This window comes from Eublepharis macularius, chromosome 6 (genome assembly GCF_028583425.1).
Source record: "Eublepharis macularius isolate TG4126 chromosome 6, MPM_Emac_v1.0, whole genome shotgun sequence".
NCBI classification, from domain to species: domain Eukaryota; kingdom Metazoa; phylum Chordata; class Lepidosauria; order Squamata; family Eublepharidae; genus Eublepharis; species Eublepharis macularius.
In genome coordinates, this window is record NC_072795.1 from 29,863,687 (window position 1) to 29,891,218 (window position 27,532).

The 27,532-nt window shown below is 41.8% G+C and overlaps 1 protein-coding gene across 7 annotated transcripts in view; it reads right to left on the reverse strand.

The window, feature by feature from the left end:
* Positions 1-27,532, reverse strand: part of SCHIP1 (schwannomin interacting protein 1) — a 594,363-nt gene that overhangs the window by 14,111 nt on the left and 552,720 nt on the right. For 6 of the 7 annotated variants that reach the window (XM_054982445.1, XM_054982444.1, XM_054982446.1 and 3 more), the window contains 3 exons: positions 18,113-18,231; positions 2,099-2,216; positions 703-900 (listed from right to left, as the gene is read on the reverse strand). In XM_054982445.1, coding sequence (XP_054838420.1) covers positions 703-900; positions 2,099-2,216; positions 18,113-18,231 — 435 coding nt within the window. Of the gene's footprint in view, positions 1-702; positions 901-2,098; positions 2,217-18,108; positions 18,232-27,532 lie in introns of those variants that run through there. The other variant, XM_054982450.1, reaches the window with a different exon arrangement.

The following is a 27,532-nucleotide window of genomic DNA, read 5'->3' on the forward strand; positions in this document are numbered from 1 at the left end:
TTAGGTATCCACTAAGATCCAACTTACACATGCAACAGAATCCTATCAGAGTAGCCCTTCCTGAATTCTGTTGCTTTGGGCCACAGGGTCTAACTCATATTTGCATGCCCTTCCATGAAAAATGCTCCATGTACAGCAAAATCTAGGTATAGGATTTTTAAAAGTTATCTATTTCACATAGGACACAGAAGTATTTTCAAAATTTTGTTCTGGTAATATTTCCAATTCAATATAACAACATGCCCACCTTTGCGTGGAAGCCACTAGTTTCAAAAAGGTGCTAATTTGAGGATGTTTGGAAAATACTGACTTAACACAGGTTAGGAGAATCATTATATAGATACCCTGTTGCTCTGGAAGAGGATGTCAAAGGGCAGCATCAGAGGCTGCTGGCTGTTTGGAGCTCTCTGTTTTTATTGTAAGGAGGCTTTAGGAATCTGTTCAACCAATTAACTAAAACCAGCATTTACCGGCTGCAACAACAAACCCTGGGGATATTGCTGTAAAAATCAGATTTTTCAGAACAGCAATGAAAAACAAGAAACTTATTCACCGTGCTCTAATATAAATTCAAGCACCCTCTGCTTTTAAAACTTATCTCTATAGCTCAATATTTTCCAAAGTCACAAAAAGGATTTACAGGAAAAAGAGTTTAATGGAAATTGGTAGTAAGCAATACATTTTTGAAATTGCAATACGTACAAGATCAGCTACTGGAGATTTTTTCCTGTTTTGCTTTTCCACCTCTACTTGCATTTTGGCCATTGGTTTTGCCATTGCCAAGGCCATTTTGGCTTCAGCTTGAAGTTTCTTTTGCCTTGTAAGAAAATCCATGTCATCTAGGGACTCAGATTCCTCTTCAGTAGTGTCTCTGTCAGAATAGGAAGAGCTCTGCTTGCTCTAGGAAAGGATGCAATAAATGCACACACACACACACATTAGCTCTAACATTTGACACATGGAACAGGCTTATCCGACTCAGAAGCTATTCTCTCAATTAGCCAATTAAAATAAGAAGCTGAGCATTACCACCACTAGAAGCACATGACATTTAAATTTGCTCTTATGAACTGACTTGAGTTCAGATGTGTTCAACCACATACTGACTCTTAGTTGGCTTGAACTGGAACCAAACCAGACATCCCATCTTGGCTGACCCAGAATATTTTAATGGCTTGATTCCCTAATCCCATGTTAGATCCATGGCATCTTCGGTTAAAAGGATATCAGGGCTAGAAAACACATCTGGCCCTAACTGCTGTTAATCCAAGTAGATGGTCCCGGGTAAGATAGAGGCAATTGATATAAAAACTGTTGTTATCTCCTTGCCCTAATCAACTGGCCAAGGCTAAAAGAAATCACTGGCCTCAAGCCTTGCACACAGGCAAGGCGCACAGCTAATCCAGTGGGAATCAGTGTTGAACAAGCAAAAGATCTCTCCACACACACAAAATAGGAAACAGAGAACAGCTTGCCAACTGGCTAGAATCAAATGAGTAATGTCTAGCTGACTTTTTTTCTCCTGCTCCACAGGTATTTAAGGCCTGGGCATAGCAGAAGCATTTACTGGCAGGGGGAAAAAGTGTGGAGGAGCCTGCTGGCTGGCTGGCAGCAGCCGAATACACCCAGCTGACTCTGCCTGCCTCTGACTCCACAGGTATTTAAGGCCTGGACGTTCCCAGAGGTGCAAGCTCTTGGGCATGATATGAAGGGAAAGAGAGCTGTAGCCTTGAAGTGGCAGGAAGCTCAGTGAGGAGAGAGAGGGGAAGAGCTGTTCTGTGCTTAGAAGCCTCTCCTTCCTCCTTCCTCTTGTCTGTTTCTGTAATCTTTCTGTGCTGTAAGTTGCTTTGGGTCCCCATTGGAACAAAAACAGAATACAAATAAGTAAACATATTAAAAGTGTAATGAAAACTATGGCCTATGGTTCTCATTATAAACTGTACACAGAACCAGCCTTTAATTAATGAATACTGTAAAAATGAGTTTGAACCATCAGCTACGTTTTCTGTAGTTCGGAAACTGGATGGCTCCCTTACCTCCCCAGTTCTGAAGTTTTCCATACTTTTGGTCCTTCTGTAAGGTTACAGCACAAACTTACCATGGGGGACAAAGGCGTATCCAGACTTGTTTCGGTCTTGCTGTCATCGGCATCACTGTCCTTATCGCTGCCACTGTCATTGACAAAACAAATCTGCAAATTCATCCCACTTTGTAACCTTAAAAAGAGAAAGAAAACAGGCACATGTAATAAGGCACGACATGACTAAACACAGCTTGTTTCTCATGCCTGCACACTCCCTCCCTTGTGCCTTCCTCCTTGCATGGTGCATGACGAATGATTCATGATTTGAATGTTCATATGAGAGCGATTGGGTGAAACAAAGGTTCATTGCAATGGCTGAACAGAGATGCATTAATTCTCTTCCTCCACTTTAGTTCTGCAAAGATACAAGAGGTACTAACTGTAGTTAAAGCATTGTAGAGCTAATCTCCTCCAGCTATGATTATTTATGGTTTTCTTGAAAAGCATTAATGGCTTCAAGGCAGCCAACCAGCTTATCCTTCTAGTGTTGTTGCCAATCCAACTTAGAGAAATCATGCAGGAACTCTAAAAGTACAGTAATTTATTGACCATAAAAACAAATGGAAATAACAATCAAGGATTTTTACACATTTAGGGGCAATCACTACTTCAGCATGTAGATTAAACAAGGAAAAGGAAATTTTAAATAATATATATTTAACCCCTTTTTTTTCTTGTACAAAATAGTGCCCAAATTTCCACCAATTCCCCCATCAGGACTTGGGAGAGCACTCCCCCTCACCCAGGTGCCAGTAGTCAGTCCCAGTGAGTGTCGCCAAAAAAGGGCTGTGCTTAAACATCAAAAGAAAAAAATACAATGAAGAAGCATTTCAACAGCATGACAACATTTTCTTCTTTTTAAAAAAGCTCTTTACGTGCAAATGGCCTCATCTCACCCTGTCTGTCAAGCCACATCTCTTTTTTGCAACTCCAACTTCCAAATGTTCAGAAATGCTCTTGCTAATTCCTCAAGCCTTCTCAGTTCTATTTTTACCCTCCCCCTTCATTCTCACTACTGTTCTGTCAATAAAACTGTGCCTCCACCCATTTTTGGTCTGCCTACACAAGACGGAAACCCTAGAGACAAGGAAAACATTGCCCGAGGTAAAGAACAGTAATAGTTGTGTGAAACGAAATAGTTGCCAAGTGAAGGTGGACGGCAGTTGTACATCCTGCCTGCTCTAAAAGGGATTGTGTAAAATGGCTTATGCAGAATTTAAAAACAGAATAGAAAAAATAAAAACATTATGAACAGAAGCACTGACATGAAACAAGGGATGTGGCTCTCCTGTATTACTTTTGGTCTAGCACAGGTGTCCCCAAATTTTTTGAGACTGTGGGTACATTTGGTGCTATCACAAAATGGCTGCCACAAAAGGCAATGGCTGCTACAGCTCACCTTTAGTCACACAGTGAAGAATCTTGAGCTATGGAAGCAGTTTCTGCCAAAGCAGTGTTTTTAAAAATCTGCACAGCCCATCAAATCTCCAATAGACAATCAGAAACCATACTTGGCAAAAGCCTACTTGACCACGCCCACTTTCTAAAAAAAACTTGGTGGACACCAGGAAAAGTGTTGGCGTGTGCAATGGTGCCCATGGCCACCACGTTGGGGACCCCTGCTTTAGCTATATTTACTTCTAGCAGAGGCAATTATGCTGCATATTTGCTGCCTACTACCCACCTCCCCAATTTTATTTTATTTTTTAATTATACCTAGGACAAAAAGAGGTATAACAAAACAGCTTTGTAGGAAACAGGTTTAGTACTGTGAGTGTGAAGGATATTTCTACACTGCCTTTTTACAAAATGATCCTGAAACAGTTTTCACAGTAGCAAAGCCAGACGTTTTATCTAGGAATTTGAGAAGGAGGGCAGAATCATTGAGAAGGCCATATGCTTTGAAACTGCTCAACATTGCAGAAGGCAGGAAGTACCTGAAGCAAGGAAAAGTGAGGAAGAATATGGGACCCTTTACTATGGATTTCTTTATGACCCAAGAGGCAGGAGCATTAGTATTCGTACTGTGTCTCCTAAAGGGTCTTAGAAGATTTCTGAGGGGAGTGCTGGATTAGCAACAGTCTGAAGAGATACAATTCAGACCCCTTATTCTCCAACAGTTCTATGGAGAAGCTTTGATGTTCTCTCGATTATATATGAAAACAAGCGGGGAACTCACAAGGACTTGTGGGTGGGCATCTTATTTTTCTTTCCTCATTATTTCCTTTTCCCCTTCTCTAGCAGCCCCCCCCCATAGATTTTCCTCTGTTCCTGCTTCCTTTTTGCATTCCCACACACCAATCAATATATCTTTATCTGTCCTTATCTTTTCCTCCTTCAGCACCTCCCTCCAACAGCCTACAGCCCCTATAGGCTGAGTTGCACAGTGCTGGCCACCGGGCCAAGCTGCAAGGTGGGAAATCTGCAAGGACTTGCAAGCAGACATGGGCAAGAACCGAAAAAATTTAACGAATCGGCGGTTTGTGGTTCGGTGCTGACGACGAACCTGAATCAGCTAACCGTAATGAACTTTTCTCACTGCTGAACCGGTTTGAGATTCGTGGGCGTCAGAACAGCCCCCGTTGGAATTAGAGAGCCCATATTCCTGGGGAGTGTTTAACAAGCTCTCCTCCAGCCATTACCCAAGTTTGGTCAAGATTGCAATAGGGATCCAAGCTCCAATTAAACTCTCTCTGTCTCTCTCCCCAAAGGCTAGCAAGTAGCAAACAACAGCCCTGTCACACTCCACTGCTCGCTGAAAATGAAACCCAGCCTGGGAGCCCATGGCTATTTATAAGCTGAGGTCCCATTGAGCAACACAGGAGGTCTGTGCTTGGCCATCAGAGCTGCCTATCAGGGTTTGCAGGGATGAGATTGGAGTGCCCATGGCTACAGAACACCCCTCCCCCTCCCTCCCCCAGGTGTCTTCTCCCAGGTTGTAACCACTTTGCAGCTCTATGGTTGGAAGGAAGACCTGCTGATCAAGGTAAGCTGGGCTTCCATTCGGGTTTCCAGGGCGACAGAAGGAGTGCAGACGGAGTTCAGGCATCCCCCCGGCTCCATTTCCAAGGGAATTGATTGATGGTGCCTGACTGTCTGGCTTCATGAACCGCGGAAGAACGCACCGAACCGCGCCTCTAACGAACGCTGGTTTGTTGGCCATGGATGCTCACGAACCGCCGGATCGCGAACGGAAGACTGGGCGGTTCGTGGGGTTTTTTGGTTCGTAATGTGGTTCGTGCCCATGTCTACTTGCGAGTGGCACTTCACTATCCCCTTTATTGCCCTCCCCACAGGATTTCCTCTTTTCATTCTCCTGGCAGCCCTCATTTCCTCACCTTTCCCTTCTTCCTTCTTTCTTTCCCACATACCAACCAACCTTTTATCTGTGCCCCATCTTCAACTACATTTATCTACTTAATTTATACCCTGCCATCTCCCCAATGGGGACCCAAAGCAGCAAACAGAAAAGAAAAAAATGGCAAGAGTGCATAGGGAACTGTTGAAACTTTATAGTGAATGCTTTAGATCTGTTCCATTCTTTTTTAAAAATAGTTTTTATCAGGTATAAAGTTTTAAGAAGCACATTTCCAAGTTTCTGCCTTCAAATATAAATCACGACATAAAAAATACGCAAAACCATAAAAATTTATCTTTGCCTATTCTAAATCTGTAGACAAAGCAAAACCACATTGAAATAATGATATATAGTAGTAATAATGTGATATAGTAGTCACATAGTAGTAGACTGAAATTCTTTAGAATGCGAGGTGAAAAGGAGAATGAATATTTTTCCATCTAAAAATCCCATCACACATACAAAATTAGCCCATCAGAAAGTAGAACTGGTTTGCTTTTGGTCCTTGGTTTCAAAGTGTTTGCTGGACTCCTATTGTCAGTTGACAGATAAGTTATCTTTCAACATCTTTTAAATTCCTCTTAAAAATATGTTTAAACGATAACCTTTCTGTGTTTGCTGCTGCAGATATTAATAATACATGTCTCCTACAGTGCCATCTGTGAAATAAGACTGTTTAAAATAGTTTATTGTTGTAGGAATATTGCCTTCTCCAGGATATGCCTGAATCCAGCATATACTTAGAGATCCCCACTTCTCTGAATGGGTGTTAATAAAACATACTTGCTTTATCTATATAAGCAGTCTTGACATTTCCAAGATAGTAGTTTTCCTCAAGAATCATCCGAGGACCGGCATATCATGGATCTAATCTGCAGCACTGATCACAGCATCTAGAAAAAAGTAGCACTGAGAAACGCTGCTGACTATATCCATGATCTTCCAATTTGCAGAATCAGGTTTCCACTGCAAACTAGTCTGCAAGCTAAAACTACTCAAAGTAAACCTCCCCCCCTTCCAGTTCCATAGAGCACAAACAGACAGAAAGCTGGAGATGCCTTGATTGTATAATGCACAAATGTGTGCTATCTGACTCTCAGTACTGGAAACTAATAGAGCAGTACATTGTTTAGTATAAATTTGCCTGGGGATTGTCATTTCTGCAATCTTCATACAAGGTGAAACCTCACGTAATCTAGATAGGGCCACGACCCCAGTTCTCCCCAATCCACCATAGTGTGTAGAATCCCTTGCTTTGTGTTACTACATTATCATCACAAGGTGTGGTTTTATATTTCCACTCCACATAATCAGTTGCTGCTGGCAGAGGTTGTGAAACATACTAACCGAAGTTGTTTCAAGCAGACAGTGATGCTTTGTATTATGCAGAGAGAACCTGGCACAGAGACATGGTGTTTCAAGCCCCATGTCCTGTGCAACATATCATTTAGTCCTTATATTGAGGATTCAAGTGGCTCTTGCCTTTTCTTTTCTCTGCCTAGAACCCAAATACCAACTAATTTCATTTCAATTGCAAATGGTGAAGCTTTATGCAGGCTCACAATGCCACTTTAACCACCCTTGGTCTACACAGTAATTTATTACATTATTTGATCAATACATTACCATGCCAGGGCTGTGTTAAATTCTGCATTTTGTAAGACTGAACTAAGTCCTTCTGATGGAAAAACTAAATATGAAAACCATGGAGATTTCCACTTTACATGTTTAAGTAATAAATATACAGCTGCTTTTAAAATTTGCGTATCTAATTTTTGTACTTTTTGATTTATAGTTACCAATAAATCAGATGGCAAGCATAGATCATTTACGCTGTTTTTACATGGTTTTAAAGAAACGAGGGCTTATCCTTGTCCATGTGTGTTTACTAGTATTTTTTTTGTTGATACATTGATTTAAATATGTATATCCTAAAATTCATTTGAAAAAGATTTCCAAGCCTGCTAATAATCAAGCAGACCAAGATACAATATAAGATTAAATCAAATGAAAAATCACAACCAACGATTCGTTTTCGTTTTCGCGGCCATGTCGGACGCTCCTCTCGGCAGGTCCGAGAAGAAGCGGCCAAGCAGCCTGACCGGGCGGCTGATCTGCAAAGGTTAGCCCCCAGGGCTCCCAGGGAGGGAGTCTGGGTCCGGGACGCGACGGGAAGAGCCCTCTGGCAGATCGAGGCAGGGGGTAAATTGCCCGTTTGTCCCTATGGAGGCCGGCAGACGTGCGCGGCATCTTGTGTGCTGCCGGGCCATGGAAAACGGCAAAGAACAGGATTAGGCGGAAGCCTGTAAGTAAGCGAATCCCTTCTGTTACTACAAGCGCATGTGAAGGAGTGGTGGGATCTGAAGTTTAGAAGATTCGGATTTCCCCCCCCCCTCGCAGAGTCTCGGAAGATTGGCGGTTCCCCCCCCCTAAAATGGCAGCAAAAAAGCAGAGTCCTGCTTTGGGCAAGTCAGTTTCGGCTGCCCTGCAGGGAAGAGGCGAGTCGCTTGAGGAACTAGTGAAAAGATTGGTTATCGAAGCCATAAAACCCTTTGTTGACAAGCTGAATGAAACAGATCAAAGGGTGGGCTTAATTGAGAGCGATGTGAAAGCCATCAAGGAAGTAGCGGGGGGGGCAGAGAAGTCAGCTCGGGAAAATGCGTCACTTATGAGAGCAACGAACAAGAAGCTAAAGTTGGTGGAAAACCAGCTGATTGGGCTGCAAGTGGAGCGAACACAGACCATTTTGCGTCTCCAGAATGTTAAAGAGGAGGAAAACGAGGATTTGTGGGATCTTGCCTCGGAACTTTTAGCGACACCCGCGAGGGCAACTAAAGAAGAAGTAAAAAGCGCCATTTTGGGAGTCCGTCGGGCATCTTCAAAATATGCAATGAAGCGGCAGCTGCCTCGCGAGATTGTTATTGAGTTCTCATCCAGGAGGGTCCGGGACAATATCCTATATAACTCATATAATGCGGAGTTGGACTTTCTGGGAAATAAAGTCAAGATACTGAAAGACGTTCCATTTTTAGTCCGGAAGAGAAGGTTTAAGTATAAAAAGCTGTCAGCTCTTTTGAGGGAACGTGACATAAAGTACAAATGGCTACTTCCGGAAGGAATCGGGTTTAGTTATAAAGATCAAGCTTACAAGATTAATTCAGAAGATCAGCTAAGGGATTTTGTGGACAAAAATCCAGAATTTGGGCCAGACACCAAGCAAAAAGAAGAAGATTTGAAGCCTGAAGGGAGGGGGGAGGCAACGAGCGCTGCGGCTGTAGCTGCTCAGAGAGAACTGCGTCCGAGGCCCAGGGGGGGGGGGAAGATTTAATTTGAACTGTAATTTGTATTTTGTAAGATCAACCATTCCATCATTACTTTATTAAGCTATTTTCTTTAATTATGGCAGTATGAAGGGAAAGCATTGAAGTGTAGTGTTTAGTGTTTGTGAGTTGCCTTCCCCATTTTTCCACCCCCCCTTCCCCCTCTTTTTCTTTTTTCTCTCCCTTCTTTCCCTCCCCTTGTACTATTGTAGTTTTTTGTAGTTTATTGTTCTAGATGTTAAAATAAAAAATTATTAAAAAAAAAAAGAAAAATCACAACCAACATAGAAAAACAGAAGAATTAGTTGGAGAAAACCAGCTGAAAAAGGGCAAGCATTGAAGAGGGCAGGCAGACTTCCTCAGGAAGTCACACCATCACTATGGTGCCACAAATGACAAGGCCCCGTCTTGCATCCCAATCTATCACTCTTGAGAAGGCAGAGGGAAACTGAGCTAGTCTGCAGGTGTTGATCTGAATGACCCGACACGTATGTATGAGAAGGAAGCAATCCTTAAAATATTCTTGTTCTTGGTGGTGGAATAGGTACAGTGTCAGACTTGGACCTAGGAAACACAGGTTTAATTGCCACTCTCCTATGGAGACTTGCTGGAAGAACACGAGCCAGTCACTTGCTCTTCATCTTACCTGTTTCACAGGGTTGCTGTTGGTGAGGATAAAATAGAGGACTGAAACACATCGTTGCAAGCTGCTTTGGTGAGAACAGCAGGGTATAAATATCTAAACAATTAAATAAAACATTCCATTTGGCAGAGTCTAATCAATAACTCAGTCAACTTTTCTATCTTTTTGTTGCACAAAATGTCCATCATTTTCAAAGAGAATTTATTTACACAAAAGAGGAGTAATTTCATTTCTTACTCCTAAGCCCATAACACCTATATTTCCAAAATATTTTATTTCACAGATGATTGTGAGGTAAGACTCCCCCAATTTTGAAAGATGTAAAAGAAAAATATTTTTTCTCAATGGATATTTAATCCAAGTCCCTGGAAATTAAAAACAACAACAACAGGTCTTGTCAGAAGAAAGGTAGGGTATATAAATGTTCAAAATAAATAAATAAAAATCTGCCACCTAAGTGAACAGACATTCCTTTTAAAAAAACCCCCAGCAACAGTGTTTGACAATAAGGAAAACATGGGCCTCACGGCTGCTTATGAAGCAACTTCAGCTTTGTAGACAGAAACAGCTTGGCAGTCATTCAAGAGCTCAATTTCTCTTCTTCATTCAAATTCCCTTGACATTCCCCCCTCTGTGTGTCAATCAAGAGCTTTAGACAGAACCCATGTAATAAATCTGTTCACACACCCTCTCTTCAACCCTTATCGCAATAATTATAGGCAGATGTGCCTTACTACACAACCCTTTCCTTATCATTTCATTGTTTTATTAGCAGCCTTCTTCCCCTCCCCAACACTGGTCATATATTTTTTTCGAAAAACTAAATGCAGAATATGGTTCTCTTTGTACAGACACACAAAGTGTCCACATTTTAGGGCGAGAGAAACCTCACAACAAAAATAATTTGAATTACATCATCTTTCAGAAGAATGGACTGCCATTATTTTAGGAGCTCTTCAGTTAATGGCAGCCAGGCCACAAAACTTAACAGTAATCACTTTGGTTTGACTCTTCTGAGGTATGAAATGGTCTTTGTGGAACATAAACTGGATTTAGCATCATTTTGTCGTATCAGTTAAATACTTAAATGCTGTGGGATTCGGCAATTTAGATACATTGTTCATTAGCAAACACTCAGAACGGTCTTTCTGGGATGAAACTTTTCAGTTGATGTTGCATCTTGACATGCACACAAACTTCAGTTAATCATGAGTTGCACACATGCCTAACATGGCCTCCAGGGCAGTAGCCTTGTCTAAGCAGAAACCAATGCTTCAAAGGCCTCTTGCTGACCAAGAGAAAAACAAGTAAGCATGAGCAGAACAAGTAGCTAGCATTTCTCATATTATTTCTCTATCAGAATATCACACAATAAACCTTTGTTCTTGTGAACAATGCCTGGAATCTCTACTGTGTTATGAAGACTGAACCCCTGAGAAGGCTGAGAAGCTTCCAACTAGAAACAAAGGATGGCCAGCCATCAATCTGACTGTATATATTCCAATAGCACTGAACAGTAGTTTTGTTTTATTATTATTGTTTTTCTTGGTAAAACAAGAACGAATTTAAGTTCATGGGGGGAAATAACAGTGGTGAGATGAGAGGAAAGACATCCTCAGAGTACAGTCCCTTTCCCTTTGATTCTTTTGAGAAGGAAGAAATCCTTTTGAGAAAGAAGAGCCTAGAGATATTTTGCTTAGTACGCAAACTGAGCAGGCCCAGGCAGTGCCTATGCTCTTTCCTTTGTTACCAGGTGGTGCAAGAAGCTTGAGGAAAGGTTCTACTCTAAACTAAGAAGGGCTTAGGGGCTTCACTATTTTTCTGCAATGCTCAGATCCTCTTCTACCCTACTTGATGCTCACCCACACCCTGATTTACACACTGATACTGTACTTTAAACAAATTAATCACCTATAAAAAACTAGGCAGTGTAAAGTGATAAAGAGAGCCAGTTTGGTGTAGTGGTTAAGAGCGTGGGACTCTAATCTGGAGAGCCGGGTTTGATTCCCCACTCCTCCACTTGAAGCCAGCTGGGTGACCTTGGGCTAGTCACAGTTCTCTGGAGCTCTCTCAGCCTCACCCACCTCACAGGGTGTTTGTTATGGGGATAATAATGGCATACTTTGTAAACCGCTCTGAGTGGGCATTAAGTTGTCCTGAAGGGCGGTATATAAATTGAATGTTGTTGTTGTTGTTGTTATTATTATTATAAAAGGCTCCGGAGACTGAGATAGGGTTACCAGCCTCCAGGTAGTGGCTGGAGATCTCCCGGAATTACAACTGGTCTCCAGGCCACAGAGATCAGTTCACCTGGAGAAAATGGCTACTTTGGGGGATGGACTCCATGGAATTATGCCATGCCAAGGTCCTTTCCCTCCTCAAAACCCACTTTCTCTAGGTTTCACCCCCTAGATCTCCAGGAATTTCCCAATTTGGAACTGGCAACCCTAGACTGGGAAGAGGGTATGGAATTATGCTTAGTTAGAGATTTATACTCTAGATTGAAATAGTTGTGAGAGCTGAAAATAATAATGCTTTATTGTTTTGTAAACGTCATGTTTTTAATATTTGTATTATACTTTAATAACTGATAACTTTTTATGATAGAAAATGAGGGGGTGTTTTAAATTTCAACACTTCCGCCTAACAAATTGAATCAAGACCACATACGGATGAATTGGAAGGGTGCTGCAAATTGCAAAATTTAAAACAAGAACTATAAACACTACGTTTACTATACATTATCTTAGTAATTGTTTTCTCTCCCTCCCTCTAGTGTTTCACCTTTCTTCCAAAGAGCTCAGTGCAGCAGACATGGTCCCCTTTCCCATTTGATCCTCCCAACAATCCTGAAAGGGAGTGCCTTGTCTAGGGTCATCTGATATGTTTCCTAGCTGAGTGGAGGTTTGAACCCAGATCTCCCAACTGATACCCCATTGCTCTACCATTGGCTCTGCAACAGCTCAGTAAGGTAGGTCAGCATTAATATTCTCATGGTGCAGATTGGGAGCAAAGGCTCAGAGAAGCTTGGCCCCAGGCCAAGGCAGCGTGAGCTCACAGTAGATATGAGATCTGAATCATATATACATACATAATCTATCTATCAAGACACTATTGTCTACTCAGTCTGGCAGTGGCTCTCCAGAATCTTAGGCTACTTTCTCATTACCTTATTACTCGAACCATTTAACTGGAGATGCTGGGGATTGAACTGCAGACTTTCTGCATGCCAAGCAGATGCTTTCCCCCCTGAGCCATAGCCCTTCCCCAGCTCAGTCTCAATTAGGGGTGCCAGACCCCGGTGGTGGCAGAGGATCCCCCGCCCTCGCCCCCCACACTCCGCCCCCACTTACCTGGCCGGTGGGGGGCACGCACCCTCTGTGCGAGCTCCCCTGCAGAGTTGCATGCTCCCGCAGATAGAGCCCGTTTTGAGGCGCTGCGGAGTGCTCCTGTGCTCCGCAGCGCCTCAAAATGGCCCATCTGGCACGGATTGGGCTCATTTTGAGCTGCTGTGGAGCGCGGGAGTGCTCCTGTGCACCACAGCACCCCAAAATGGGCCCGATCCATGCCAAAACAGCTGCAGATCGGGCCCATTTTGGTGCGGATCGGGCCTGTTCTGGGACACTGCGGCATGCAGGAGCACGCCCGTGCTCCATAGTAGCTCAAAATGGGCCCAATCTGGGCCAAAATGGGGGCATTTTGAGTCACTGCGGAGCGCAGGAGTGCTCTGCCTCAAAATGGGCCCAATCCACGGGTGCGTTTTGGGCCGCTGTGGAATGCAGGAGCATTCCTGCACTCCACAGCAGCCCCCAACGCAAGCCCCTGTGGAGCGTGGGCATGCTGGGGGGCGGGGTGGGCACGCAGCATGATGGCGTCACTTCCCGGAAGTGATGTCATCCCGCTTTGTGGGACCCCCCCTCAGAATAGAGGTAAGATCCAATCCCCCGCTGGGAGATTGAGGGGGCATGGCAACCCTAGTCTCGCTACCGTAATGCCAAATTAGTCAGAACCACATGAAAGCCTTCCAATGCATTGAACTGCCTGAGGCTGAAGACAAGGTCTTTGGGCTTGTTTAATTAACAAAAACTGTGGTAGAAACATATTTATTGGTACATGTGCAAAATTTAATTTTTTTACAAATCTCGATCTCAATCATAAGGATGGCTTTACAGCACTTTCCCCAACTTCAGATATCCATTTATTGTAAGTCAGATTGTGTGTTATAATGAAAGCCAGATGAACATGACAGAATTAAAATTTACCTGTCGTGCTGAAGTTTGCTCCTAAGGCCAGCACCTGCTAAAATGCCATTAGGTTGCATGCAAGCCAGAATATATATTTATATGTTACTTCTATGACCTCTTTCTATTGGTCTCCCTTGTGCAAGAACAGTTCTTCCATGAAGGTGTTTATTATTATTTTAGTGGTGTTATACTTCTGGCCATCTGGACTTGTGCTCAGCCATCTCCCTTGACAAAAATCCTAAACTGTGTAATGTCAAATCATAAAAATGCTAACTGTGATTTATCGCCAGTGAGACTTGGTAGACATACAGAAGCGTCTGTTTTCCCTCTATGCAGATATGGAAAATATCCACACGGTAACAACAATTTACAGGAAAATTGCCCCTAATTTGTTATTTCATTAAGAGTTTGAAATATGAAGGCAAACAAAACCTATCATCAGACAGACAAGACGTGTAACTAATAAACATAGGCTTTGATTCATGCAATTCCCTGCTAGATTCTCCCCCGACCTCCCAAGAGATTTAATCTTGTATCACTTTTCAGTGGAAATGGACAGTAAAATATTATTTTCCATTTACTTTAATGGTTCTTTGGATGCATTATTAATATGCAATATATAATGAATAATTGCATGCTTACATTTTTATGCAACGTCTTTTTCTGCTGCTCAAGGTTTTCAGGGTTTTTTAGACCTAAAGCATAAATTACAGCTGCCCAGGGAAGGGTATGATAGCATTTCATTGTTCTCCTTTGCTGTTTGCAAAGGGAACTAAGTTTGCTCCTTTGTATGACTCAAAACCTCAATTCCTAACACACACGCCATAGCTAAAATCAAACAGATTTCAGACAGTTTTAAGTAAAGCCAAGTCTGTGATTCTATGATACTTTCTACGGAGTATGGCTCACTGAATGCAGGAATGAGGAACTTACTTTTTAATAAACATCAATGTAGCAGGCTGCAGAATTTAAGAATAGATGAAAAAAGAGTGCTGGAAATGTATTAATAAAGATGGCTAACTGCTTTCAGTGGATCTAACTGGTGAACGGTATAACATATGAAGGGGAGGATATGTAACACAGCATGTGCCCAGTGAGACTTGAGAAAGCCATGACTACCCTGCCAGAATAATTATGGTCTTTCCACTGAACATCTTGTGGAAAATCTTGAAGTTTTAAAAAAAGCAAAAACACATACATCGGATTTCTGACTATGGCTAGGACAGGTCAGCAACATTTGAGTTTCTGACCCTGATGAAGTATATCTTGGTCTTAGCATGCCTGTACTTAGTGAACAGAAACACTGGAGCTCTTTTGCAGCATTCTACAATGAACAACATTGGAGGTAAGTCCCCCGCCGGGAAGTTAAGCAGGACTGGCAACCCTAACTAAAACCAGCACCTTGAACTGGATCCAGAACTCGACTGGGAATTCTCTGAGAAAAATTATCGGATTTAGGGGCCTGAACTGGTACTGCAAGTTGTAAACCCACCTGCTGAAGTACAAGGCCAGTTCACATGTTGGAAAGCCATTGTGTTTTCTGGGTGTCAACACAAGGACTTTGAATTGGACATTCAGCGGGAGTTTTGTGCCTCCCAGACTCCCACATGCTCTGTTCTCTCACAACTGGGTATGTGGGTGGAAGTGGTTGCAGCCTTGTCCTTTGTATCATTTCTATGTCCTTAAATTGTGTTGTGGAACCGCTACAAGCTCCGTTTGCATAACCGCATTACTTATGTTTTGCAACAGAAACCTCTGAGGCCTCAGAACAGAGAGTTTCCAGTTGCTCATGCACTGGCCCAAGCTAGATGTGATAGAGGCAGACCTGTGGTGTCAGAATCAGATTGCTGCCAAGTTTGTAAAAAAACAAGGCATGGGATGGAAATTAAAGCACAGCATGGGTGAGTGTGGCAAAGGAATGCCTCATACATTCTCACCATCCATTTTCAATCAAGATTAAGAACGACCTCCCACAAGAGAAGAGGGCAGCATCTCCTTCTGATGCTACACTTTAATTCATCACCCCTCACACCCCTTCATTTCCAGGAATTTAGCCTGACTTGTACGCGGATGCCACATCTAACTTGGCTCTCAGACCACAAAGTTCCTGGTTCAAGCCCCAAAGTCATCAACACTGTTCATGTACAGAAGACATTATGGGAAATATGAGATGCGCCAGACAGCAGTTACTTTGAGAGAACAGAATTTATTTTTATTTTTCTGACATCACAGAATTCTTTGGCTTTTTATGCTGGAAGATGCCTCCCATACCCGTAAAGAGTAGAAACACTGATGTTTTTGCCTTCTATATTTCTTGCCAAAAATGCCATCAAGTACAAAAAGAAAAGATCCCTGATAAAAGAAAATCTACCCCATCCTGCACACTAACAAATTCATGTGGTTTATGACTTGTTCTTTCTTGTTCTAGAAACACTCCTAAGGAAAGAAGAAAAGCAAATTTGAATTCTGGGAATATGCTAGATTTACTGGAAGAGCAGTGTACCTAGTCTAATTCTGGCAGCAAGGCCCTGGTGTTATCACACGAGGGCTGCAATCCTTTGCACACTGAACTGGGATTAAGCTCCCCTGACCTCACTGGGGTTTAGTGCCAAGTAAGCATGCCTAGACCAGGCTGCATAACATCACCTCATGAGACAGGTTCTCTTTAAAATGGGTGGAGCTACAGTAAACAGTAGCAGTCATGCCAAATTTCAACAGCATGCCACAGCATGCCACAACAGGATCATAGCACACTGAGGGCATGTCCATCATGGTGCTGTTTTCACTGAAAAAAATCCTCTGAATTTTATGATTCACAACTCAATCTGATTTAACAACAACAACAACAGTATTTGATTTATATACCTCCCTTCAGGACAACTTAACGCCCACTCAGAGCAGTTTACAAAGTGTGTGATTATTATCCTCATGACAATCTCCCTGTGAGGTGGGTGGAGTTGAGAGAGCTCCAAGAAGCTGTTACTACCCCAAGGTCACCCAGCTGGCTTCAAGCGGAGGAGTGGGGAATCAAACCCGGCTCTCCAGTGTAGAGTCCTGCCACTCTTATCCACTATACCAAACTGGCTCTTATAAGCAAAGGTCCTATTTATAAGAGTTTTATGTATATCCAAAAGAAGATAAGAAAAGGCTTCCAAGTAATGGTGATAATTTAATTACCATCCAGACTTTACATCTTAAACATTTTTAAATGCTAAAGAAATTATTAATATCAATTACTGCATTTAATTGAAGGTTCTGGTTATCACCTACAAAGGCCTCAATGGTCTTGGACCCACATACCTGCTAGACTACCTCTCCTGCTATGTCATACCATGTCAGGCAATGCCAGCTTTGCTCATCTAAAATGGGTAAGATCAGCAGCTGCCCATTCAGATGAATTCTCAGTGGTGGGTCCCACCTTGTGGAATGGCCTCCTTAAGGAGGTCAGGAAGGCTTCCTTGCTTCTGTCATTCTATGGAACATTCAGAATGTTCAAGAGGGCATTTTAAAAAAGAGATTAGAATGATAGTAGAAAGAACAACCCAGGGGGACATGATTATAATAGAATTGTCCACTGCAATGATTATTGAAGTTATCTCCTGCTTTTACTGCATTGCCTTTACTTTTGTAATCCATTTTCTGCATTATTTATATTTTACCTGCTCTAGACAGATTGTTTTTCACATTGTTCCCTAATTCTTTAATCCTAGACTTATTGCATTGTTCACTGGTTGTCTTATGCTGGCTGCACTGTTTATATCCTATAATCTACCTTGAGTCTCAGTGGGAAAGGTGGACTATAAATAAATAAATAAAATACATTTTAGCAACACATTTTCACAATTTATTTATCACCTCTCCTAAATTCAAGATGGCTTATGGAACAGGGTAACACATTTTTTCCCCTCCCCAACACTCACTGAAAAAGTACACAGTTCTGGAAAAAAGGGTAGGAAAGAAGTGAAAGTAAGCATGACATTCAAACAGAGCTTTGGAAACATTCAAACCTGATTCAGCTATCCAGGGGAGAGGAGAAACAGCTCAGGGACAGAACATATGCTTTGCATATAGAAGATCCCAAGTTAAGTCTCAGTTAAGAGATCTCACATAGCATTTACTTGGAAAGGACTCAGGGATCCTGGAGATCTACCACGAGCTGCAGCTAGATAGATCAATGCTCCTGCTTGATATTATGGCATTTCATATGTACTTGAGTAAATAGCCATAACAAACAGATGTCATGAAAAATTAACAAAGATGCAAAGCTCATAAAAATCACACTCGGCATAGCTGAAGGAGTCTTTCTTTGTAATCACATTATGAACAGTTAAGATGTTGAAGATAAAAGCTGTACACTCTCCAAAGCCTGGACCCTCAGCTTTATACATGTAGTTAAAAATATCTGATATTATGCCATATGTAAGCTATAAAAGTGAGAAATGTTCACCGTGCCATTTCACTCACCGAGAAGAAAGGCTTGGCTTGCCACTTTTACTACAGCTGGTATAAATTCCTGGGCCATCATCAAAGAAACTTCCAAGCGCCAGCTTTTGCCTGATAGACTCCCTCTCATTTTTTTGAGCCTAAAAAAAGCAGAAGAAAACATTTATTGTCAGCTCACTGCCAGCAATTCCTGTAAATTCAGTACATCAAATACGAAAGATGAGCAGATCCAAGGTCAGGGCATTTACCATACAATGAATAAATGAGATCATTTATTCCTCTAACCCATTCCAAGTTTCATTAATATAGTACCTTGGCAAATTTTTCTTCACCTTTAGGAGCCACCCCAAAAATTTAGGAGCCAGACTTATTTTTCAGCTTTCAGCGTTTTATATTTTACTGACCATAGTTTCTAATTATTGCTACTACAAAACCTAACCCTAAACTCTTCACAGTTGCTTGCCATTTTTTAAAAAGAAGCTGTAACAAAAACATTGTAGTGTTTAAGTAAATATGGAGGTAACTCTGGTTGTCATCACGACAATAAGCTAAGCTCTACCCCCCACCCCACCATGAGCCTTTTACCTCTACTAATAATCACCAAGAAGCACAATGAAATTTCTAGGCACCATAGCACCCTAGTGGCTGGGATTTGTTACACCCCGCATTAATATTTGCCGCAGAGAATTCAGTGCTTGCAGTTCATCGTTGCTGTCATCTGTTTAAAGAGCAGACTTATACACAACTTGTTGAACCACCAGCCAGCCCAGGAAATGGTCCATTAAATAACTGTCCCTCTTTTCACATCTTTCATCACTGCCATCCTTGCTCCTTCCTGTTTGCCCTCTTTTATATGCCCAGTCTCATGCCCTTTGTACTCCAAGGTCATATCCACAGTACAAACACAATACTCTCTTACACCAGTATGACAATCATGGCTTCCCTCAAAGTATCCTCAGACTCATCATGAGAATTCTCCATTCAAGATTGCTAGTCCATTATGGAACTACACTTCCCTGGTTTCCCTGACAAGATGCTATTACTTTACTGTCTGTAATGTAAGCCCTTAAATATCTGCCACTTGATCATCAGGTTTGTTTTTTTTTTAAATCTTCACGTATATGCCAAAGTATCAAGATTATCAGGTAAGCATACAAAGACAGGTGCACCAGAGTCATGTGCAGCTGACTAACATATATGATACAAGAAATCCAACAGGAAGACATGCAGCAGGTAAGTCCAGAGATTCCAAGTATTTGAATAAAATCAATCAAGATTGATAACACGTGTTTTCCTTCAGGTGGAGCTGTGTTCAAAAGCTGCTGCAAAGAAGCCCACGATGCCCGACAGACTGTGCCAGCTGAGTTCTGCTGTTTCGTGTTTCCCACGTCATCAGGGGTAACATTTAACCACCTTAAACAGAAATTAATTCATACTTCCAACATGCCAAAGTCAAGACAGTCAATTAGTGTATTGAGTCTCACACGACGTCCATTTATGAGAGTTGTACTATTTATGAGAGTTGTACTCCATTATAGTATTTTTGATACATTTTGTGATTACTTTGTGTTACTTGATACATTTTGTGATTACATTTTGTGATTACTGGTGTGTTTTCACCTTGCTTAGTTACCTTTACCTTTGCCAGTGGGTTCCTCTTTTGATTTTGCAAAGTATCAAGATTAGCAGAATTCATTCACATTTGGAAGTACCAAAGATCACACTTTATGGAAAATTAAATGCATTTACAATTTTTAAAGATAAAAGATATAATTATACAATGAAAAAAGTATCAGTCTCTGTACACAATAGAAGTTCGTTCTAGTGAACCAGCCATTGCTTTTGGAACCTGAATAGGGGGAGCAAATTGTCTACACCACACAGAACATGAAGCTATAGCTCAGTGACAAAATTCATGCCTGGTATACATAAAGGCCTGGTTTGATTCCAAGCATATCTAATTGTGAGACTGGACACTTTATGTTTTGAGAGTGCCTGGCTACAATAACTTTGGTCCAAATTGTTGTAATGCAGTTGTTTAACTCAACACACTTTAATGTTTATATTGTTAAAAACGGATGCCTAATTTTAAGCAGTAACAGTGAACTCCTGCTAAACCTAAATCTTCTCGTCTGATATTGAGCCCCATCGATATTAGCTGCACTCATTAGTGTGATTGTACCACTTACTACAGCTTCCCAAATGCTTTTTCTTCCCTCTCCTACAAAGCATCTTCATCACAGTATGGAGCTTCAGAACATCTGGCAGAGAGCTTTTCTGCCACAAAAAGGGCAGAGGCAACCTAACTGCAATGTGAGGGAAAAATCAATAGCTTTAAAAGCACATTTGCTGAACTTAATAAGCTAAGCTGGTGTATTCGTTTTCGCTTTGCCACAAGTGCTGCTGTAATGTAAAAGGAAACCTCAATGGACTCTCCCCCTCATTAGATTTTTCATCCAGTCTGTTACACTGCACTGAAGATGCTTCCATCTGCATCACCACATTTTGCAAACCTTGAAAAATGTCAGGTTGAAGAGCAGGTAAAGATACGAAGAAGACGGTCTCACAGGAAAGAACGATGACAGTGCATTCCTCACCACGATTATTCCTGTAGGGTTGCTCTGCAAATCTCCCAGTTCCAACCCTCTTCCCACTACACCACACTCACTATACAAGAGCCCAACATACGAAGAAAATTAACTACTTTATTAACAATAATACATAACATCAAAAGTTCAGCACAGAAGGAAAAACTGGGCCCATCTTAATTTTACAGTATCATAAAAATGGAAGGGGGAGAGATAGGGTTGCCAGACCCCCGGTGGGGGCGGGGGATCCCCTGCCCCCTGCCCCTCCCTACCTGGCCAGCGGGGGGGGGGGGACGCACCTTCCATACGTGCCCCCCTGTGGTGCTGCGCGCCCCTGCGCACAACAACCGCCAGGATCAGGCCTGTTTTGGCCTGGATCGGGGCCCCTGTGGAGCACGGGAACGCTCCTGCGCTCCACAGGGGCCTAAAACGGGCCCAATCCACACCAAAATGTACCCGATCTGTGCCAAAATGGGCGCGGATCAGACCCATTTGGGAGCAGATCAGGCCCGTTGTGGGCCCCTGCGGAGTGCAGGAATGCTCCTGTGCTCCACAGGGGCCCACAACGGGCCCGATTCGCGCCCAAACAGGCTGTGTGGTGATATCACTTCCCAGCAGTGACATCATCACGCTTGCAGGAGCGTACGCGCGCACCCCTCCTCCAGGTAAGAGCTAGGTCTCAATCTCCCACTGGGAGATCGAGGGGGCCTGGCAACCCTAGGGAGAGATCTCAGTATGTACCATTAAAGATCAAAATGACTCCAAATAACTATTCTTAAAAAATTATAATGAATATAAGACATTACAGTGAGTTAAGCACATGAGAAAATCTATGACCATATAAATGATCATCTTTAGCCATGTCTGGCCAAATATTTTATTTATTAATTAAAATATTTATATCTCATCTTTCCTTATGGCTCAAGGTGGCTTATAAATCACAATTGAAAACAGAGTAAAATATAACCCCAAATAACACCCTCCATGGATACCTGTAGTCTATATCCCATTAAAAATCTTGGCAAATAAAATGGACTTGCAATGAAAATTCACATTGCAATCCTATGGAGAGTTTCTCCAGTCTAACTCTACTGACTTCTATGGAATTAGATGGGATTAATTCACCACAGGATTACACAGTCAGTCACATTTTGTTTCCTGGTCCCAAACTCATTTCATTATTATTAATTTTTCAATCTCTGCCATACATAATGTATTTTTACCATATTTTATAGTTTTGTTTTAATCGATGTTTAGCACGTCCTCCCTGCAAGCAGGCTCATGGCAGGATATAACATTAAATAATACAATAAAATACAATTAAAATGCAATAAAACTCTAATCTGTAACATCTAAAATACAAATTAAGTAACACTGAACATTTGATGGTGTCTACTAAAACACATCTAAATGTAGCAGCTAAAGATGACAGTGCAGACAGGTGGGTGAGGCTGCGCCAAGAAACAAATGCAGTAAAAACAAAATTGAGGGGGGGGGGGAGGAACTGCCATTGGCTCAGCCATAAGCCTGGTGGAACATCTCCATTTTACAGGCCCTGCGGAATTGTAATAGATCTCGCAGGGCCTAGATATCAACTGGGAGAGTAGAGTGTTCCACCAGGTTGGCTCCAGGGCTGAAAAAGCCTTGGCTCGGATCAAAGACAGGCAATCTTCTCTTGGGCCAGGTATCACTAGTCGATGTCAATGTTTGTGTTTTTTGGTGTTAAGCTAGGGTTGCCAGGTTCCTCTATCCTCTCAGTGGGAGAATAGGGGCCTGGAACTTACCCTCGCGTGTGCACATTAGCGCACGCGTGTGCTCTGGCAGAGGCATGATGAGGCCAAAGTGAGTGGCGACGTCACTTCTGTAAGTGATGTCATCGCGCCAGCTGCAGGAGCGCTCCCGTGCTCCAATTTGGCCGCTTTGGGGCCAAATTGGAGCACATGGATGCTTCCGCAGCCAGCGCAAAGGGTGGGAGCACATGCATGGCGCATGCTCCTGAGGTGCGTGCCAGTGGCGGGCACACTCTGGGAGTTTGTCCCTCCCGCCGATCACTCAGCGATCAGCGGATATGGAGGCAAATCCCCAGGAGTTTGCCCGCCACTGGCGGGCACCTGGTAACCCTATGTTAAGCATATATAATTTTCACTGCAACCAATAGATTCATCATAAGCATTGAATGCCCAGGTCTAGCAAGATATCCAATCTGATTAGTTTTAACTCTCTCCTCTCTTTGGGTAGTTATCTCATAAATGGTGTTAATAATCTACTACTTGAGGATATTCCCTTCACATATTCAGAAAATCTGCATCATATCTAGTACATTTCCAACAATCAAACCTATTTTTTTTTTGTAAACTCTGTTTAGGAATAAGGTATCATATATAAACAGTCTTCAAATAGGACCAAGCCCAAAGTTGTCCAAGATCTAAAATATCATATTGCATCCTGATCAAGGTCTCTGCTCATAGTCTTTTAATTTGATCTGTTTCTCTATGGCGTTTTATAAATAAATCAATCTTTACAGCTGGTAATCTTCTCAACAAAGACAACTTTAGATTCTTTCACTGATCAAGATCTTCCTTCATTTTTTCCACTACTGGGGCATGATTATACTGATATAAGTTGTTAAAATGCTCCTTCAAGCATACTTCTATATATATATATCACCATTTCTTTAATTCTCCAGTCCAACGGATCTGTTAATTCTTGTATAATATTGTCAGCCCTATAATGGTATACTAAAGAAAAATATCCACTAGCTAAATATAAAACCTCTGAAGTATAAAATATATTCAAGTCACTGTTCTCTTCCCTTGCTTTCCATTCCCTGACCACATCAAACTTACAGTTTTTTAGCCTCACCAATTTTGAGCCTCACAAAGTGAGACTCTTCAGTTCCTCTAACTGTATCTGAAGTGGTTGGGCTGATAATGATGTAGCTGAGAGTGGCATTTTCTTCTGAAGATCAAAGGAAAAGACCAGATGCATTAGAGGTGAAGCATGCTTCAAGTATTCCATGACAACAATAAGAAGTTCTTAAAAATACAGATGCAGAGGAGTTAGCCATGTTAGTCTGTAGTAGCAAAATCAAAAGAGTCCAGTAGCACCTTTAAGACTAACCAACTTTATTGTAGCATAAGCTTTCGAGAATCACAGTTGATTCTCGAAAGCTTATGCTACTTAAAAATACATAGATGCTCACCGGTCAACATCACAAAGTTGCTTGCAATTTGCCTGGAGAGAGTGTATGTGGGAGGGGAACCATTAAATACTGGAATGCCAGCATATTCCAGCAAATTCAACATACATTACACGGGCAAGAACACAACTTTGGTTAGGGGTCACTCAGACTTTCTTATCCTTGGCCTTGGATCACCCCAAACCTTGCTTATTTATCATAGTGAGCCCGCAATGGGGTACTCCATGGGTTCTGTATCAGAAAGCATCTTTATTGTACATATTTTATTCTGTACATGGCTGAACTGTTCAGTCTGAGGGTCCTGCTACATAGTTCTAAAACATTATACGACTAGAACCACAGAGTATTTTACCCTCATTACCTTAAAAAGAATGAAGGCCACAGATTTAATTTTTCAAAAAATAGCAGCATGTCTCAAAAGGCTGCTCCATAAATTTTACTTATATGAATTGCTTGTTGGGAAGGTGCTTGTGGGAATATTGTCAGGATCATATCTAGTACATTTTCAACAATCAAACCTATTTTTTGTAAATTCTGTTTAGGAATAAGGCATCATATATAAATAGTCTTCAAATAGGACCAAGCTCACAGCAGTCCAAGATCTGAAATACCATATTGCATCCTGATCAAGGTCTCTTTTCCCAGTCTTTTAATTTGATCTGTTTCTCTGTGGAGTTTTATAAATAAATAAATCTTGACCGCTGATAATCTTCTCAACAAAGACAATTTTAGATTCTTCCACTGATCGAGATCTCCCTTTATTTCCCCCCACTACTGGGGCATGATTACTCAGTGGAAATCAGCACTGTCACGTGACACAGTCAAATGGGGAACGAGTTCTCTGGACACGGCTGCTTCAAGAGATGGCTCTTAGCAGATGCCCATTGGATGACCACAGCACAGCCCCACAGAAGCCTTTAGGCCACTTTGTGTACTTCTATATATCAGCCCTAGCCAAAGCAGCTCCAAAACAACTAAGCAGCTCACAAGCAATTAGACATTTTACAGCTGTTATTCCATTGGGAACCTCCTTCCTTATCAATTAGGTGTTTACATAAACAGAGTTTCCATTTCTAAAGTTATAAATACTGCTCAGCACAGCCTTCTACTCTGTTCTTAAAAGTTTTCCTAATCTTTTCCTTTCACTGTTCACTGTAAGAGCCAATAATCTGTGCCTAAAATTGTAGGTTTTTTCATCCCTTTTTTTCTACGTGATATTCAAGCAAAACAAAACAAAACACAAAAATACCTTGTTCATCGGTAATCTACTTTACAGAGCCTGGTGTGCCTGAGAACACATATATACATCAATTCCTAATACATACTCCAATGACATCCCCCTAAGTTTCCTACATGCCCTTAGCACAGATAAAAATTGAAATTTGTATATCGACTAAGATGGTGCACCCAGTAGAGTTAGTGGGTTTTGAAGCTACTGCACTTACCGTGTTAAAAGAATTTTGGGCTCTAATTCTATGCTGAGTGCTTGTGTCTCAGTACATTCAGATCAGTGGCCTTAATAATTAGACAGTAATATTTCCCAACAATATAACAACAACAACTGCACTTGTATAACACTCTTCTAGACAGATTAGTGCCTCACCCAGAGCAGTGAACAAGTTAGTGTTATTATTATCCCCGCAATACAGCTGGGGAGCTGGGCTGAGAGGAGTGGCTTACCCAAGGCCACCTACTGAGCTTATGGCAGTAGTGGGATTCGAACCAGTAGAGTGCTGATTCGCAGCCAAACAACTTAACCACTGAACACAGCACATCACAGCATAAAGGGAGAAAAACTAAAAAAACTGTTAACACAGTCTACGTGCAAACAGTATAGCACTGATACAATTAGCACAGAAATGAGTGAAATTTAAATGGTGGGCACAAATATATCCCTTTGCCTGCAGCACAAATCCCAAAAAGGAATTTGAGCATTATCAGAAAACCAATTTCTGCATTTTTTTAAAAAAGAAAGAAAACTATATACATGTATGGCTTCATTTTCCACTCTGTGATAGCAGAGGTCACAGAATTTTTCCAACATATTAGAAACCCAAATATTACACCTGAATATTGGAGAATTAGGGTTTATGCTATTTACTTTGTCATCAAAACAGCAATTAAGAAAGATGGCCAACCTGTCTAAAGGTCCCTTATTGCTATCATTATAACAGGCTTGCAAAGATAGTGGCCAAATATTTATACATAAGCTTTTTGCCTGGCCTGTTTCTCTGCTTTCTAATCACCAACATATTTCTTACTCCTAAATGTTTGAACAGTCATGAATGTTTGAAAATGCAATTCCTTAACTATTAAAAGACTAACGGTCTAATGCTTGAACACAAGTGTGAAAACTATTAAGCACACAACAGTATTCAGATGTACTATACTCAAATGACCGAGGGTTAGTTCCAAGGTCAGTATTCGCTGGGAATGGGTTGATTTCCACTGCTTTCAATCTCTCATTACAGATTTCCAATTTGCCCATCACGCTGTCCCTAGTACCACCCCCAGTGGTACGTAGCAGGAGGAGGAAGGCATTAAAGTTCTGATCTGCAGGCTGAAGTGCCTTCTATTAGAAGAAACCAACCTTTGGATCCAGCCCTCAGTGTCTGGATATCTGTGAGTAGGAACATTGGGCGTCGTCACACGGGCCCTTATTTCGTCACTTTTGCACTAGAAATCGTTTCTTCTATTATCGTTATTAGAACGGATTCTCCCATCTTTTGACGACTGCTTGCGCTTCCAGTCAGTCACATTAAAAGGGAAAAGTGCAATTCAACGGTCAGTCAAAGTGCCTCTGGAAACTTTAGTGCCTCTGGGTGAGGCACTAAAAATCCCGCCCCTTAAAAAAAATTTTCCAGCATATTTGTGCTATATCACTCTTCTATTATACCAATGTTGTGCTGGGCCAACCCAAAAGCCAACCGTGATAGGTAGCAGAGGTTTCCCACCCATGGCAGTATAGCGCTATAGCGCTATAAGGCCGACGTTTAAAAAAAAAATACTTTGAGGCTTAATTGTGGGTCGCGCTGGGCAGGTGGGAATGTAGGGCAGGAGAATCAGTGTTAGGTGAGACAGATGATTGGGGAGAGTGAGCGTTTTGGTGTTGCAAAGTGTTCATAGTTGATCCAGGGCATTCACATGGAAGTGGATAAAGACGACATAAAGTCACAAAGCGTGAATTGGGGAGAATGGCAAAATCGCAAGAGAGCTGGAATAAGGTGAGCATTCAGCAGGTGATGGCGCTAGTTTGGCGCTAAATTTATGGCTGTGTGACGACGGCCATTGTTTAGAATACAGAAGGCAGATAGCTTGATTCCGTATAAGGAATCAAATTAAACACACAACTCCTTCCTTTCTTTGAAACATAAAAAAACCATTCCCAGCATTGTTATTTCCATTTCTTAGACCTGCCTTAACCTAATTATAGGTCACAGAATTCTACTGTGTTCCTCAAAAGCAAAAGTAGATGCTTGCCCCACAAGCTTCATCAACTAGGATATGAGTCCAGCTCTTCTACATCCAGACCTAACACTGCATATTACAACATAAAAAGTCAGAACAAACTAACAAAAATGCCACACACATCGCACTGAGGATTAGAACTGGTTTCTGTAGCACAGTAGAACCATCTGCCACTAAGTCATCCAC